General features: G+C 34.3%; 1 protein-coding gene across 3 annotated transcripts in view; it reads left to right on the top strand.

Annotated features, from left to right (window-relative positions):
- Window positions 1-14,280, top strand: part of TNPO1 (transportin 1) — a 124,017-nt gene extending 109,737 nt beyond the window's left edge. Inside the window, exons 23-26 of one of the 3 annotated variants that reach the window (XM_043986265.1) lie at window positions 825-924; window positions 6,689-6,763; window positions 7,663-7,805; window positions 8,511-14,280. In XM_043986265.1, coding sequence (XP_043842200.1) covers window positions 825-924; window positions 6,689-6,763; window positions 7,663-7,770 — 283 coding nt within the window. In that variant the 3' untranslated portion in view covers window positions 7,771-7,805; window positions 8,511-14,280. Of the gene's footprint in view, window positions 1-35; window positions 109-824; window positions 925-6,688; window positions 6,764-7,662; window positions 7,806-8,510 lie in introns of those variants that run through there. The other 2 variants (XR_006354904.1, XR_006354905.1) reach the window with 2 other exon arrangements.
- The last annotated feature ends 437 nt before the right edge of the window (window positions 14,281-14,717 follow it).

Raw genomic sequence — 14,717 nt, 5'->3', positions numbered from 1 at the left:
TTCTTTCTCTTTCTCTCTCTCTATCTCACTTTTAGATATATTTTCAGTTGGTTACAAAATCACAATCCTTAATCATTGCCAACCATGTGACTAATCTTGTCCTATCAGGTTTGTGAGTTTTTCAGTAGCATCGTCATGTATATTTATTTTATGTTGTGGCTAACGACTAATTGATGCATGGGATAAGATTGTCACATGCTTGCTGTGTTAAAAGCTTGATTTATGACCTACAGAGCATTTAAAAATCCTCCTGAACAATATTGATGCATGCAGATGTAAAAAATTAGACTGTGCATTACATTACTTTAAAATTAATTTGAAAACATGGATTGCATAAAGATAGATGTTTAGACTTGTTATGTATAAAAGTATTGTTTGCTTGCTGCTGTAAAATTTGAATATTTTTTACCATAAGTTGTATTGATATGTAGTTTACACCGTGGCAGTATATTCTATGTTCTGCTTCTTAAAAACCTATAGCTTACATAAACTAAAAAAACCTTTTAGTGGTGTTTAATGGAATACTTTTTTATTAACTTTTTAGACTAGTTTAATAACTTCCATATGACTGAAATTCAGCAGTTGATGCACGTCTAATACAAAATCTAAATTCAGTCATCCATTTTTCACATAACTAATTTCTTACTAAGGAATAAGAATTAAATTTTTAACTACTTGATATTAAGTAGAAATAGCAAGAGAATTACTGAAAACCTTTCAGCTTTCCAAGAACTCTTTGAATAGAATTCCATTAAATACTGTTAGTAATAAAACAGAAGCGCTTTTTTACTTTATTACTAAAGCTCACTTCTACAATTTAATAGGTGTACCTCACTGAGGAATATAAGGGACAATGAGGAAAAGGATTCAGCCTTTCGTGGGATTTGTACTATGATCAGTGTCAACCCCAGTGGAGTAATCCAAGTAAGATGAATTTTTAAAAAGTTTTGTTTTTTCACTAAAAAAAAATAGATGGAAATTTTATACCAGTTCTTATGGTAAATGCAAACTCGACTTTTAAAAAATGGGCTGTATGTGAGTTCAGGGATTTTCACGTGCAAAACCTGTTAACCAGTGTGGGGGAGCGGGGTAAATAATGTTTTCTGAATGCCTAGTAAGTGAGCACTGTGGGAGATTTTTATCTGAGTACAAAGGAATGGCATCTCTTAAGGCAAGTGCACATAACTACATACTGGAATCTTGAATGTATTTCAAATTCAAGAAACAATGTGATATTTTGAACATAAAAGGAATTTCAAATTATAGAACCCTCCTGTCACTTGGCTTCCCTTTATTTTATATCAAGAATTAAAAGAAATCTTTGAGCAGCAGAGGGGATTTTTTAAATTATAGTTTTAATTTTAGCTATAGGGATGTGCTACTATTTTACCTATGCCTAAATATCTATCAGACAATAAAAGGTTTCCATTCATTCCTTCATCTGCAGAGTAAAGTCAATCATTTATTAAGTACTTAGATGTGTCAGATACAAAGAAACATAAAAACAGTCCCTGTCTTCCTCTAAAGGAGGAAATTTTAATGATCTCCTTTATTTAGCAAAGGCAAGCATAGAGAACAAAATTTCATTTGTTATGTGGAGAAATGGATATGATGGCAGCTAGGTGGCGTATAGATAAAGCACCAGCCCTGGAGTCAAGAGGACCTGAATTCAAGTTTGACCTCAGGCACTTGACACTTACTGGCTGTATGACCCTGGGCAACTCACTTAACCCCAATTGCCTCACCAAAAAAAAAAAAATGGATGTGTGTGGAAAGTGTATTGACTTAGAAAACCATGAATTTTCTCTGAGTTAAACATTTCCCAAATAGAGCATTTGAAGGGAATCACAGTGTAAGATGAGTAGGAGGATAAGAAGCCTTCATGTTATTAAGAGCTTTAATGCTAAGTTGAAGGGTAGTAGGGAGGTGCCAGAATTTGTAGGTTGACATGGTGAGACCTATATGTGCTTTAGAGAAGTCACATTGGCAGCTGAATGGAGGGTGGATTAGAGTGGGGAGACACTTAAGGCCAGGGGACTGATCAGAAGGCTAGCCTCTACATGCCAGAGATGTTCTGAAGAGAGAAACAAGATTTGGTAACAGTTTGGATATGTGGGGTGAGGTGTTAAAGATAATGTCAAACTTGAGAGCCTAAGTGACTAGGAGGATGCTTGTGCCCTTTGACAGTAATAGGAAAGTTAAGAAAATTGAGGAGTTTGGGGAGAAAAATGAGTTTTTTGTTTGTTTTCTGAGTTCAAATCTAGGGCAAATCACTATTTCTCTGTATGTTGGTTTCCTCCTATCCCTAGCCAAGCTGCCACAAATCTAAGATCTCTGAGGTCCCCTATACTAAGAAGGAGTGAACTTTTTTATTTAATGAGTTGTTTTGAACATGTTGAGTTAAGATTCCACAGGAACATGCAGTTTGAGGTGTCTAAAAGGCAAGTGGTGATACATGACTAACTGAGGAGAGAGGTTAGAGTTAGATTTGGGAGTCGTGTGTAGATGATATTTGAACCATGAGAGCTGATGAGATGATCAAATAAGGCAGAATAGAGGGAAATGAGAGTGGGTCCAGGACATAACCATGGGCTTACAGCTATAAGGAATGGTAAGACAGGGAAGCAGAAGATCCAGTAAAGCAATGTTACAAAAATGTAGGCAGGAAGGAGAGAATATGCAGTAAGAAAAGATCAACAGTATCAAACACTTCAAAAAATCAAGAATAGTGAAGGATTAGGGTAAACCAGCCATTTGGATTTTGTAAGACCCTTCAGATTTTTTTGTTGTTGTTGTTGTTGGGACAATGAGTGTTAAGTGACTTTCCCAGGGTCACACAGCTAGTAAGTGTCAAGTGTCTGAGGCTGGATTTGGACTCAGGTCCTCCAGAATCCAAAGCCAGTGCTTTAGCCACTGTGCTACCTAGCTGCTCCAGTTTTGTTTTTGTTTTGTTTTGTTTTTTTAGTCCACTGATGTTTTTTTTTCTTACATCATCATTTCCCAATATATTTCCCTTCCTCTGGCCCCCCCCAAAAATGGGGGGAGGAACAGCTAGGTGGCACAGTGGATAGAGCACTGGCCCTGGATTCAAGAGTACCCGACTTCAAATTCGGCCTCAGACACTTGACACTTAATAGCTGTGTGACTCTGGGCAAGTCACTTAACCCCAATTGCCTCACCTAAAAAGAGAGACAGCAGCAAAACTTAAACACGTTAAGACTAATGTTATAAAAGTTAAATAATATCTATAAATATCTCATTGTGCTTCCTCCAAAAAGTTGTGATCCATATAGAGAGATTTTTAAAATCGTTCTGGTATTACTACATTAGATCTCATTAAGCTTATTCACCCAAATTCATTTTATTTGTACTAATGTTTCAACTAAAGGTTCACATTAATCATATTAAATGTCCCGTTGCTAAATTATGTGTAACTTTTTTCAGTGATTTTTTTTTTTAATGAGACAATTGCGGTTAAGTGACTTGCCCAGGGTCACACAGCTAGTAAGTGTCAAGTGTCTGAGATTTGAACTCAGGTACTCCTGACTCCAGGGCCAGTGCTTTATCCACTGCGCCGCCTAGCTGCCCCTAAAAATTGGATATCTTTAACCATGGATTAAGCACCCAGGGTGGGGGGGGGGGTCCTTCTTTCAAAAATTAAATAACTGAAATGCATCAGACTAAAGTTATATTTTGATGCTTCAATCTACCATGGGGCAAATAACCTGGAATTCTAGAAAGTTACAGCAGTAGAGTTTCCACATCAAACCTTCAGTGGGAGCTTTTGTTCCAGTGAACTGTTTGTCTCTTGTATAGCAACCAATTTCATTTCATTCATTCAATGGCTAATTTCAGGGACTCATTACCAAGTAGATGTGATGATTTTTTTCAACCATAGTATAACTCTTAGTATGAAAGTCATCTAAATTTGTCTTGGTGGAGTACCCATACCCATAAAAGTTCCTTGAATTAATTAAGCAAATAATGCAGAAATTCTAAGTTCTATATATTTGAAGTTGGATTGTTTTGCCTTTATAATTTAAAAATCATTGCTTCTCCAATTATGTCACTTACTGATCTATACTATATGTAATATAGCTATCAATTAAAATTATAAAGCATTTTAATACTTGATATATGTTACTAAAGTATGAGGGAAATGTCTTATAAATTTGATGTTCATTAATAGGAAATGAGTTTTAAGAAATGAATAGCAATATAAAGATGTTATATAAATTTATCAATATTTAGGTAGAATTTTATGTGACTTTTTGTGTTCTGTTCTGAGCTAATCATTATACTGTCAGGTATTCATAATATAGAGAATAGTAATTTTTCCTTTTTATGAAATACCTTAGTGGTGTTTTTCTCTCTTCTATTACCTAAAGTCAAAAGAACCTACAGATTTTTAGATGGATGACCCTACCATACCCTCTTGTCCCTGAATAAATTATCCCTCAAGTATTTTTTCTCCACACAGTAAGCCTTATTATAAGCCTTATTTCAAGCATTAATTTTTGAATTTCATATCAAGCCCATCAGTATATTGAAGATTTTTTGTTTTGTTTTGTTTTGTTTTGGTGGGGCAATGGGGGTTAAGTGACTTGCCCAGGGTCACACAGCTAGTAATTGTCAAGTGTTTGAGGCCGGATTTGAACTCAGGTACTCCTGAATCCAGGGCCGGTGCTTATCCACTGCGCCACCTAGCCGCCCCCTATTGAAGATTTTTTTAGACAAGAGGGGGTTATATTTTGATTTCATGACGAACCGTAGTGTCTCTTACTCTAATGTTTTAAATCACACTGCGATTTATTTTTGCATTTATAAACAAATTACTTATTCAGATGCCTGTTATGTATTGTGCTAGGTGGTGGTGTTGCAAACAAATAAAAGTCTCTACCTCCCAGGAAGCATATTACTATATTATAGGTCCATTTAATGAAAATTACAAATTAGTTGTCCAGTTGTTTTGTTTTGTTTTGTTTTGTTTTGGCAGGGTGGGGATTGTGAGGCATTCAGAGTAAATTGACTTGCCCAGGGTCATACAACTAGTAAGTGTCAAATGCATACAGCCAGATTTAAACTCAGGCCCCTTGACTCCAAGACCAATATCCATTGTGCCACATAGCTCCCCCGTGTCCAGTTTTTAATATTGGGATTTTGCTGTACATTTTTGTGGACCACCATTTGGTAATGAACCTAATTAATGATATAGAGTGCTATTAGATTTGTAGAGTGCATTACTGATTAATCTCATTTTATTCTAACAGTCTTATATGTGAGAGAGGTTCTACAGACATTATTAACTTTACAAGTGAAGAAACTGCAGCTTTAGGTTAAAGGATTTGTTCAATAATTACAAAGCTATCATCCAAGAAAAATCTCCAGTCTTCCTGAATTGACTATTCAGATTTTCTTTCTCTCTCCATGGTTTCAAAGCCAAGCTAAATCAGTAGTGAATCCATTTGTCATTTTAATAGCTATTAAAGATTTTAGGACTAAAATTTCAGTATTGTAGATTTTGTTAAATTTAGAACAGGTTGAGAGAGGAAAATAAAACATTATATTGTCAAACCACTGTGTACCAGCAATTTTATCTAAGATAACATGAGTAAGTTTGTTTTGAATGAACCAAGGTAAAAAAAAAATGAGGAAAAAAGACTAAAGGGGGCAGGGAGCTTCTGCCATGATTCTAGGATATGAGCTATCTCTGTGTCTAAAAATATAAGGTACATAGAAAAAAGTTTCAGGATAAAATGGAATAGTGTATTTGTCCTTGATGTACAAAGGACATGGATTCTTTTTTTTTTTTAATCAGAAACAGTAGGCTTGCTTGGATAAAAGCATAAACATTTAACACAACCACATAAAATATTAAATGGTAACCGAATTAGAGGGAAAATGAGTATCACAATAAAAAGAACTTCAGAATAAATTAGAATGATAAAAAGGAAACTTTTTTGTTGGTAGACCTTAATTGAAAGCAGCAAATTTTTTCTTTGTATTTTCAGAATACTGTACATATTGAGCATTTATTGGACAGCTTTGTATAAGTATGCTATGTAGCCAAATGCTAGAAACCCAGGAAATATCCAAATGAAGTATTACATGAGTGCAGTGGAGTGTACCATGGAGTAGTTTTTTTTAAAAGCTTATAATGGTTATGTGGGAAAATCTAGATGGAATAAACAAAAGGGGGGTGGGGGATAATAGAGCACAATCAATTGTAACAATGTGGAAAATGGAAGAGGTATAGTACGTAAAGGTTAGAAGAACTTAATAATTGAGTTAGATTTTAATGCTGTTGGCTTCTTTCTTTTCTTAACATTTGTATTTAAAATTTTGAGTTCCAAATTCTATCCCTTCCTCCCATCCCTCTTCCCTGAGACAATAACTAAGCAATCAGATATAGGCTGTTCTTGTACAATTATGTAAAATTAGTCATTTTGTATAAGAAGACTCAAAGGGGGGGAAGAAAGTAAAAAATAGCATTCTTCGGTCTTTATTCAATCAATCAGTTCTTTTATCTGGAGGCACACATAGTATGCTTCATCATTAATCATTTGGGAATTTTTTTACTTTTTATTGTAAAGTTGATTTGAATTAGATTTTTTTAATGTCATGTTGATTACCTTAAGTGGAATTAAATTTCAGGTCCCAATAATAATTTTATCATTTCACATTACAGGATTTTATATTTTTTTGTGATGCTGTTGCATCGTGGATTAGTCCAAAAGATGATCTCAGAGACATGTTCTGTAAGGTAACTAGCTTCATTTTAAAAGTTTTAAGGTTTCACCTTTTGCTTCTAAATTTGTTTTCCTATTAGAAATATTATGATGTCCCTATTTCCATATTCTTTTATTTTGGATAACATTTACATTTAGTACAAAATAAGTGGAAGTCATGGTATTAATTATATGTTATATATGCTCTATCATCAGATGACACATTTAAGCTAATTTTCGGTAGTGATGGCTCTTTAGAGTCTTTCATCCATGTTCTGTTAAAAACTTTTTCAAGATAGCTAGTTTATGATTGTAGTTGTCTATGATATTTAAATAGCAAAATTTTAGCCTCTTGTGAGTGGTGGCTTTTAATTTTCTAACCAACAGATTTTTTTTCGCTTTGAATAATTGAAAAGCAAAATGCTACCAAATAATAGTAAGATTATTTGAAATGTATTTATAACCAAATCAAGTGTGTGTGTGTGTGTGTGTGTGTGTGTGTGTGTGTGTGTGTGTGTGTGTATATATATATATATATATATATATAATTTTTTTTAATTGTGAAAAGGCTGTATTATTTCTTCTTAGAAGTATTTCTTATTGGAATCTTTGTCCAAGTAAATTCATTCACCTGTAATGCTTAAACAGATTTTGTGTTTGGAGCAGCTTTAAGGGTAGGAGTCATGAATGATTTCCACAGTTGTTGAAATGCTATCTAGTGTGCCATTAAAAAGGGGCATCTTTAGAATATAATCTCCAACCCTAGCCTTATTGCATCCCATATTTATCATGAAGGGGTGTCTCAAAATTTCCAAAGGAGATTTTAATGAAGTCAAGCAGTATCAACTTTTAAGAAGGTTAGAAAAATAATTATATCGGTCATTGTTGATCTTTAGAAACTAACAAATTGAAATTTACTTTCTCTTACCCACAGATCCTTCATGGATTTAAAAATCAAGTTGGGGATGAAAATTGGAGGCGTTTCTCTGACCAGTTTCCTCTTCCTTTAAAAGAGCGTCTTGCAGCTTACTATGGAGTTTAATCTCATGCACTGAGGCTGCAGTCCCATGATTAGGGGTAAGTTCCTAAAAGGTGATGGAGTGTTTCATGAGGTAGGAATAGTCATACAAATTTTAGTGCAATGTTTCTTAAAATTGTAAATTATGGGGCGGCTAAGTGGTGAAGGAGTACGTGAGTTCAAATCCGGCCTTAGACACTTAACACTTACTAGCTGTGTGACCCTGGGCGAGTCACTTAACCCCAATTGCCTCACTAAAAAACAAAAATTTGTAAATTATGAAGGGCATGAATTATCCTTAGTTTTTTCCAAGAGAATAAATATTTTACCAAATTGACAGGGGCAGCTAGGTGGCACAGTGGATAGACCACACCAGCACTGGATTCAGGAGGACCTGAGTTTAAATCCGGGCTCACACATTTCACACTTACTAGCTGTGTGACCTTGGGCAAGTCACTTAACCCTCGTTGCCCTCCACAACCCACCCCCCCATGAACATTATCAATTTGGGGGGAAATCATAATTGTTTTCTTATTTGCAAATGGGGTCTTGATACCTGCTTCTTAACTCTGTTTAGTCTTTGAATGAAATACACTTAAAATCATCTGTGTGTGTGTGCGTGTGTGTATCCTTTCTTTACAAATAAATAATATTCTTTAAATGGTGGGGGTTGTGGGGGAGTACCTAAATGGGTAAAGGAAGTCTTGATTTTAATACTAGTGAATGTACCTATTCAGTAAAAGAAAATTTCTGTTTTCTTACAGGTCCTTCAGTCTTGGGAGACTATGAGGGAGCCTCTGCACCCAGGGAAAATGTTACCCTTTACAGGGGGGAAGGGTAAACCAGTAGGGAATACAGTACAATCCCAACCCTACTGGGAGGGGCGGGAGGGAGGTGTTGCCGTCACTGTATTAAGTCGATGTTGGGAAACGTTTTAACATCTGGAGCCTTTGTGGGTGGAATCTGTCTCCTATTACAACTCCGCACTGGATGTGAAGAAGCAAAAAAGCGAATCTATTCACAAAACAGCACATTCTGAAATATTATGGGGAATTGTACCAAAACAAGAACCATATAATTGAACCATAGGGATAAGAAAGAGAGGAAAAATTCTTTAGCGCACAATAAAGGAAACCTAAGAATGGGGGTTACAAACAGTAAAGAGGCTTTTTTTATTTTTTTAATTTAATATAAGGGTTTTCTACATAATTTTCCCAGATGCTGGGACTTCTAGTTATTTGCATGTTAATGAAGAACTACACAAATGAAGTTAGTACAGTTAAAATGGAGCTTGCTACCCATAGTAGAGGCAGGTTCCTGTGAGTTACAATTTAGGTATCCCAAAAGAAGTTGGAAATAAAACAAGACAAATTAAAACAAAATGAAGCGCCCTGTGAAATGCCAAATGAGTCACTCCTTTCACCTTTTTTGGGATGGGGGTGGGAGAAATGGGGGAGGGGCATATCAAACTAAAGATTGACATCTTAATTTTACATTTAAAACATTAATGTAGTGAATATAATTTTACGGTTGTACTTCATTAGATTTAATTTTTAGACCAAGGCATTATTAATGTGCAGTTTAAGGTTCAGGCATGCATTCTGGCTCATAGTGATTGAAAGTAATTTAAATTAGTGGGAAAGTAGCATGCTTGCATCACTTAGAGTGAAATTGGTATTCATTTACCTATGTTGCGCCAGTTTGTGTTGCAGTTTACCAATTCAATATAGCCCTGCATTTAAAATTCCTTTAAGATTCTGTGGATTTTATTTTTATTAAGACTATAGATATAAAGTACTGTAGTTTACAGTTAGGCCTTGAAATATCTTTTTAGGATCTGTTAGGAATAAGATTGATATTGTATTGTGTGTAACCTGCACAATGTGGAAAGCTGATATACCTGTGCAAAACCTTTGCCTCTGTGCTGTCAGTGTGATGTGCTTTCTGCATGGTTATATACTACTAGTGATTTTATCAAAACTTCTAAAACTAAGTTTCATGGTTAAAGATCTGTAAAGGCTGCATAATGTTAGTTGGCACGTCAAGACAATTGTAGAAGTTGATGACCTGATTACTATATTTCAGTGTTTATTCCCACTCAACATATACCTTCTAAGCTTTCTTTTTTGTTCAAAGCATGATCTTAAAGAGATGTTTAAGTTATGGATGTAATGCAGGGTCCCTGCACTGTATGGCGCATGTTGGTGGCCCTCTGTGCCCTAGATACATGCACAAGGGGCGAGTTAAAAGCGACAGAGTGAAATCAGATGGTTTGGATCCTCTTCATTTCATTTGTTTAGCTTTTCTGTTGTTTTCTCTACTTACATGTATTCCTGTGAATAAATCCTTGTTAAGTTAACCCTTTACTTTTCCTTCCATGTGTATTTTCTTATATACTGTGAATGTGAAAATCTTAACTGGTACACTTGATCTTGTGTCCACATGAAAGTGCAAGTCTTTATTAATTTAGATTGCCTGAACAGTGTATCCCATGATGATGAAGGAAAATGGAGAGATTTCTTTTAACTCTGCTGGTCAGAGATGAAGCCACACCTTTCCATTTTTCAAATGCTGCATAATTAATCTGCAACAAAAACGTTAAGCCATAACAGCCTTTTTGTATTTTTAGTTTCTCCCTTTTGCATTGCAGAATGAATACTCAATAACAGTTTTTATAAGAAATTGCTCCTCTTTGCATGGTTCTGTTCTTTAAGGGTATTGAATGATGCAGCCATTGCACTGAAGTTCTGAGCTGTGTGTGTGAATTTACAAATGCTGTTTCAAAATAGTTTCAAGTGCATGAGAGCATGCAGCAAAATTTTTACACATTCCTTTCCCTTCCCTCTGCCCACTTCCACCTTGGCTTTGCAAATTTCAGTAAAGGATGTGCTCTTGGAGTCTGTCGTGCATAAACTACTTCATTCAGAAGTAAATTCAGTAATATCAGATAGAGCACTTTATTTGTTTTAATTATAATTTAGCTCAAAAGGGCACATTACATTTTTGCTTTCAAATTCCATTGCTTCATTCAAAGCTCTTAAATTTTGCTTCCTGGTTAATCTCTCAACCTTCTAAATTGGGTCACTATTTTATTAAATGATAACCTAAGTGCTACAAATTACTATTAAGTTTGGTAAGGGAAACACCTTAGATACAAACTTTAATATTTTTATAAGATAGGTGTTAAGCATTTCAGATAGAAATGACAAATTCACTCCAAACATAGAAGGTAAAACTGATCTTTTATATAGATATATATACACATATATATCTACATATAGATATGTATGACTATATATATATATTCAGTGTTATTTGGACCTGTTTCTCATTGTGACAATTGTGTTGATTAAAAGCAACACTGTCACTTGTTAGATTAGACCATAGATCTATTTGTGTGAGTGTTTACCATATTTATAGGAATGTTTAGAATTGTACCCATTAAGGGCTGTCAATCTGGTCTCAGAAGTAAGAAGAGTACTTTTACCATTTAAAAAAAAGCTTAAATAGGACTACCATCATTTGAGACAGAAACATTCTCTTGAGGGGGTCCTTTTACTTCTACATAATGCAACCATATTTCTAATACATAGTATAGCACAGAGATTTGCAGAAGCCATTTAAGTTTTAGTTTGAAGTAAGATCCATTCTGATTCAGCATTAATAGTTGTGATTCAAATTATTGCATCATGGGATATATATAAAGCATCTTCTTGTGGTGTAGTCTTGACAGTTTTTGAATGTTGACTGAATGTTTATGGAATTGTGAGTTTGTCTTTGTTACATTCCAGTGTTTCTGCCTCTTGGCATGCTAAAAGCACGGCTTACTTCATCTGCTCCTTACACACTGAATTAAGTGCTGTTAGTGTGCTCAACTACAGAAATAGCCGCTGCTAAGTGATGTAGATTTTCTACTTGAATATTTTTATGTTGTAGGAACCTCAGGAGGTCAGTGTTTACTGTTTTTATATATGCCTTCTTTTTCCTGTTTGAGCTTCCCTCTTTGAAGGATTCTAACAGTGAACAAAAGCTGCTGATCAACCTAAGTTGGTAACAGAAAGTGTATTTAATATAATTTAAATGCATCTTTTGGCAGTTCCAAGTAAAAATTAAAATAGTACATGAACTTAATGCCACAAGTTTTCATTTATGTATTCAGGAAACTAGTCTGCTTTTCATATTGTCTAATCTCTAATGACTTCATACTGTGTAAAAATAATTTTGTACATTTTCTAGTTGGTTATTTTCAAAATAATCAATGTGTAAATAATCCTTTAAGAGCCAGTTCTGATGCTTTAGATTACTGCTACTTGATGTTGATGGATACATTAGACACATCATTTAAGAGTGGAAACTAAAAAGCTTAGGTAAGCCATTGCATCTTTAAAAGAGAAAAATCAAGTAGCACTCATTTTGTAATTAACATTGATAGACACTGTGATATTTTTTTGTTAAGACGCTTACTTTTTGCATTGTTCTGAAGTAAATTGCATATACTGTAAAATAGAATCAAATGTATATTTTAAAATTTCAACTGGCTTTCCTTAATTGAAACACTTTGCATACTCAGTTAATGAAATATTCAGATACCAGTTTTATCTCAGGTGAATAAATTCTTGTACCCTTTTTTTGTTTTGTTTTGGGGGCACATGCTTGTTAAACTCATACTTGTTTTTTATGTATTTCATAGAGGAACTTCCTATTTAGCCCAATTTTTCCTACCCAGTTATTAGCATCTGGGGTTGTGTAAAACCTTATAGGGGAACTGCTTGCAGGTTTACCTCGAGGTGGGAGGATTTGGCTCCCCCACCTCAATCCACCCTCTAGCTACACACTCAAGAATAGGCAAATGGAAGATTTTTTCCCTTAAAGCTACTCAAAAGACATTATTATTGCACCCTTCATAGCTGAAATGGGGTAATTGGATTGATTAAATTTACACTATAAGTATTTAAGCTATAACCTTTTATGATGGGGGAAAATTGGTTTCATATAGGTAATTTATTCATATTGAATGTATTAACATAAGGGTGCAAAAGCATTCTTCCCAAGGGAAGAATGTGTCATGCATAATTTCAACTTAAGTCCTTTAAATAAAATACTTTAGATACAGCACTGCATATTAAGTTTATTGCTAATAAAATACTAGTAACAACTTAAATGAACATTATCATCTACTTATTAGTACTACTGAAATGTAGGCAATGAAATCTTGAAAAACCTTACAAGGTTTACAGAGTATCTACTAAGGGACTTGTGGTGGTTTAAATCTTTAGAGAGTTAGTTAACTACTAAAAATGCCACCTAGTATTGTTTAGTTGGACACCAATTTAGTTTGCATACAGATAATCATTACATATTGTGTTAAACATTGAGACATCTTTGATGCCACTTCAAAAGATAAACATTACAGAAGGGTAATTTTATTCACCTGTATGCTTTCTAATATGGTGGGGGTTTGGGGATTTTTTTGTGGCATTGTATAGGCTTTCCCCCAATCGATATTTATATGTGCTTAATTCTTAATCTCTAGGTGTAACTGTTAGAATAATTGATCTTATGATAATCAAATTGTCTTATTCATTGTGGTTTGCATCCCAAAATGAGATATGTAATTAGCAAAATGTATGCATGGTTTGAAGGAAGTTAGAAAACTTTCCAACATGCTTTTTTTTTTTTTAATAACCTAGCCAAATCTGTTTGCCAAGTACTGTATCACTGGTCAGGCAAAACAGTTGTTTACTTTTTTTTTTTTATGCCAGTTTAGTTGACTTAAAGTAAAATCTTGTTATGCCATGTCTAGGTATTCTATATAGGTTCGGATATTAACTCAGACCACATCCCAAGAGAAAACATGATACAGTGAAAGTGATTACACAGCTTTTAAAGTTAGGTGTCAGTATTGGCCCGATTCCCCCTCCCCCCCCCATACCAGCATTGTAAAGGGGTACCACTGTACTTTTTGTTGTTTTTCTTCTGAGCATATAACCAAACTAAGGGTGTAGATAATTTAATGAAAGCAGCGATAAGAAAGTACTGTGTAATTAGGTTTACTTGGCACTAGTTTATTGTAAATGAATTAATATTAAAAAGTTTCAGTTTAATACTTTGTTAACATTGGGTGCAATAATTTAGTAGTTTAGCATTAGTGAAAACAACTGGATCTTTCTGCTGACAACTTAGGTTGTATGAGTTATGCTTAAAAGCTTTAAATTTTAATGTTTCTTGTATCTGCCACACAATGTTAGAATGTTTCCTTCAAACATCCTCCTGCAACTTCTCAAGCTGTACTAAATTGATATACCTTGAAGTCTGACTCTGTGCTAACAGAACTTCATTTTAAATAGAATATGGTTTTAATTTTTGATAAGCTGCTGAATTTTAAAGAAAGTTTTTTGGGGCCACCAAATATTTTGGATCATGCAGAGAATATATATTGTACTGTAGTAATTTTGTATTTACATTTGTATGATGTGACATAATAGATGTGAATGTTAATCACTGCTTGACTGTTAATAAAGTTGTTTAAATATAGATGTTGCACTCTGATTTTTAATGGAAGATCTGAGAGTCTTCCTCATTTTGTGTTTAAATTATGACTTGTGCAATGGGATACTTGATTGTTGTTCAGCAGCATCCATTGTGAAGGTAGGTATTTTCTATGTTATCTGAACATTTGACAAAATGGAACTTCCTAATATTTTCATTTCTTTGTTACCAACATGTACTGATTGAATATTATATCCAGGCTTTATTATTCTCTTTAGTTTTGGGATAAGGGAAACCAGCAAAGTAGATTTTTTTCATCCATGTGAACAAAATTCTTATCTAAGGATAAGGAAATGGGTGTGGGGGGGTGTATGTTTACGTTTAAATTGAGGAACATATCGTAACCTTTTTAAATTGTGGTAAAATAACCCTCTTTCATATAGTACTAATTTTGAAGGCTGTCTTGCACAAAGGAAAACATT

The sequence above is a fragment of the Dromiciops gliroides genome, chromosome 1 (assembly GCF_019393635.1).
Source record: "Dromiciops gliroides isolate mDroGli1 chromosome 1, mDroGli1.pri, whole genome shotgun sequence".
Lineage (NCBI taxonomy): Eukaryota > Metazoa > Chordata > Mammalia > Microbiotheria > Microbiotheriidae > Dromiciops > Dromiciops gliroides.
The sequence above is the reverse complement of the archived record's forward strand: the minus strand, read 5'-3'. Positions and strand labels throughout refer to the sequence as shown.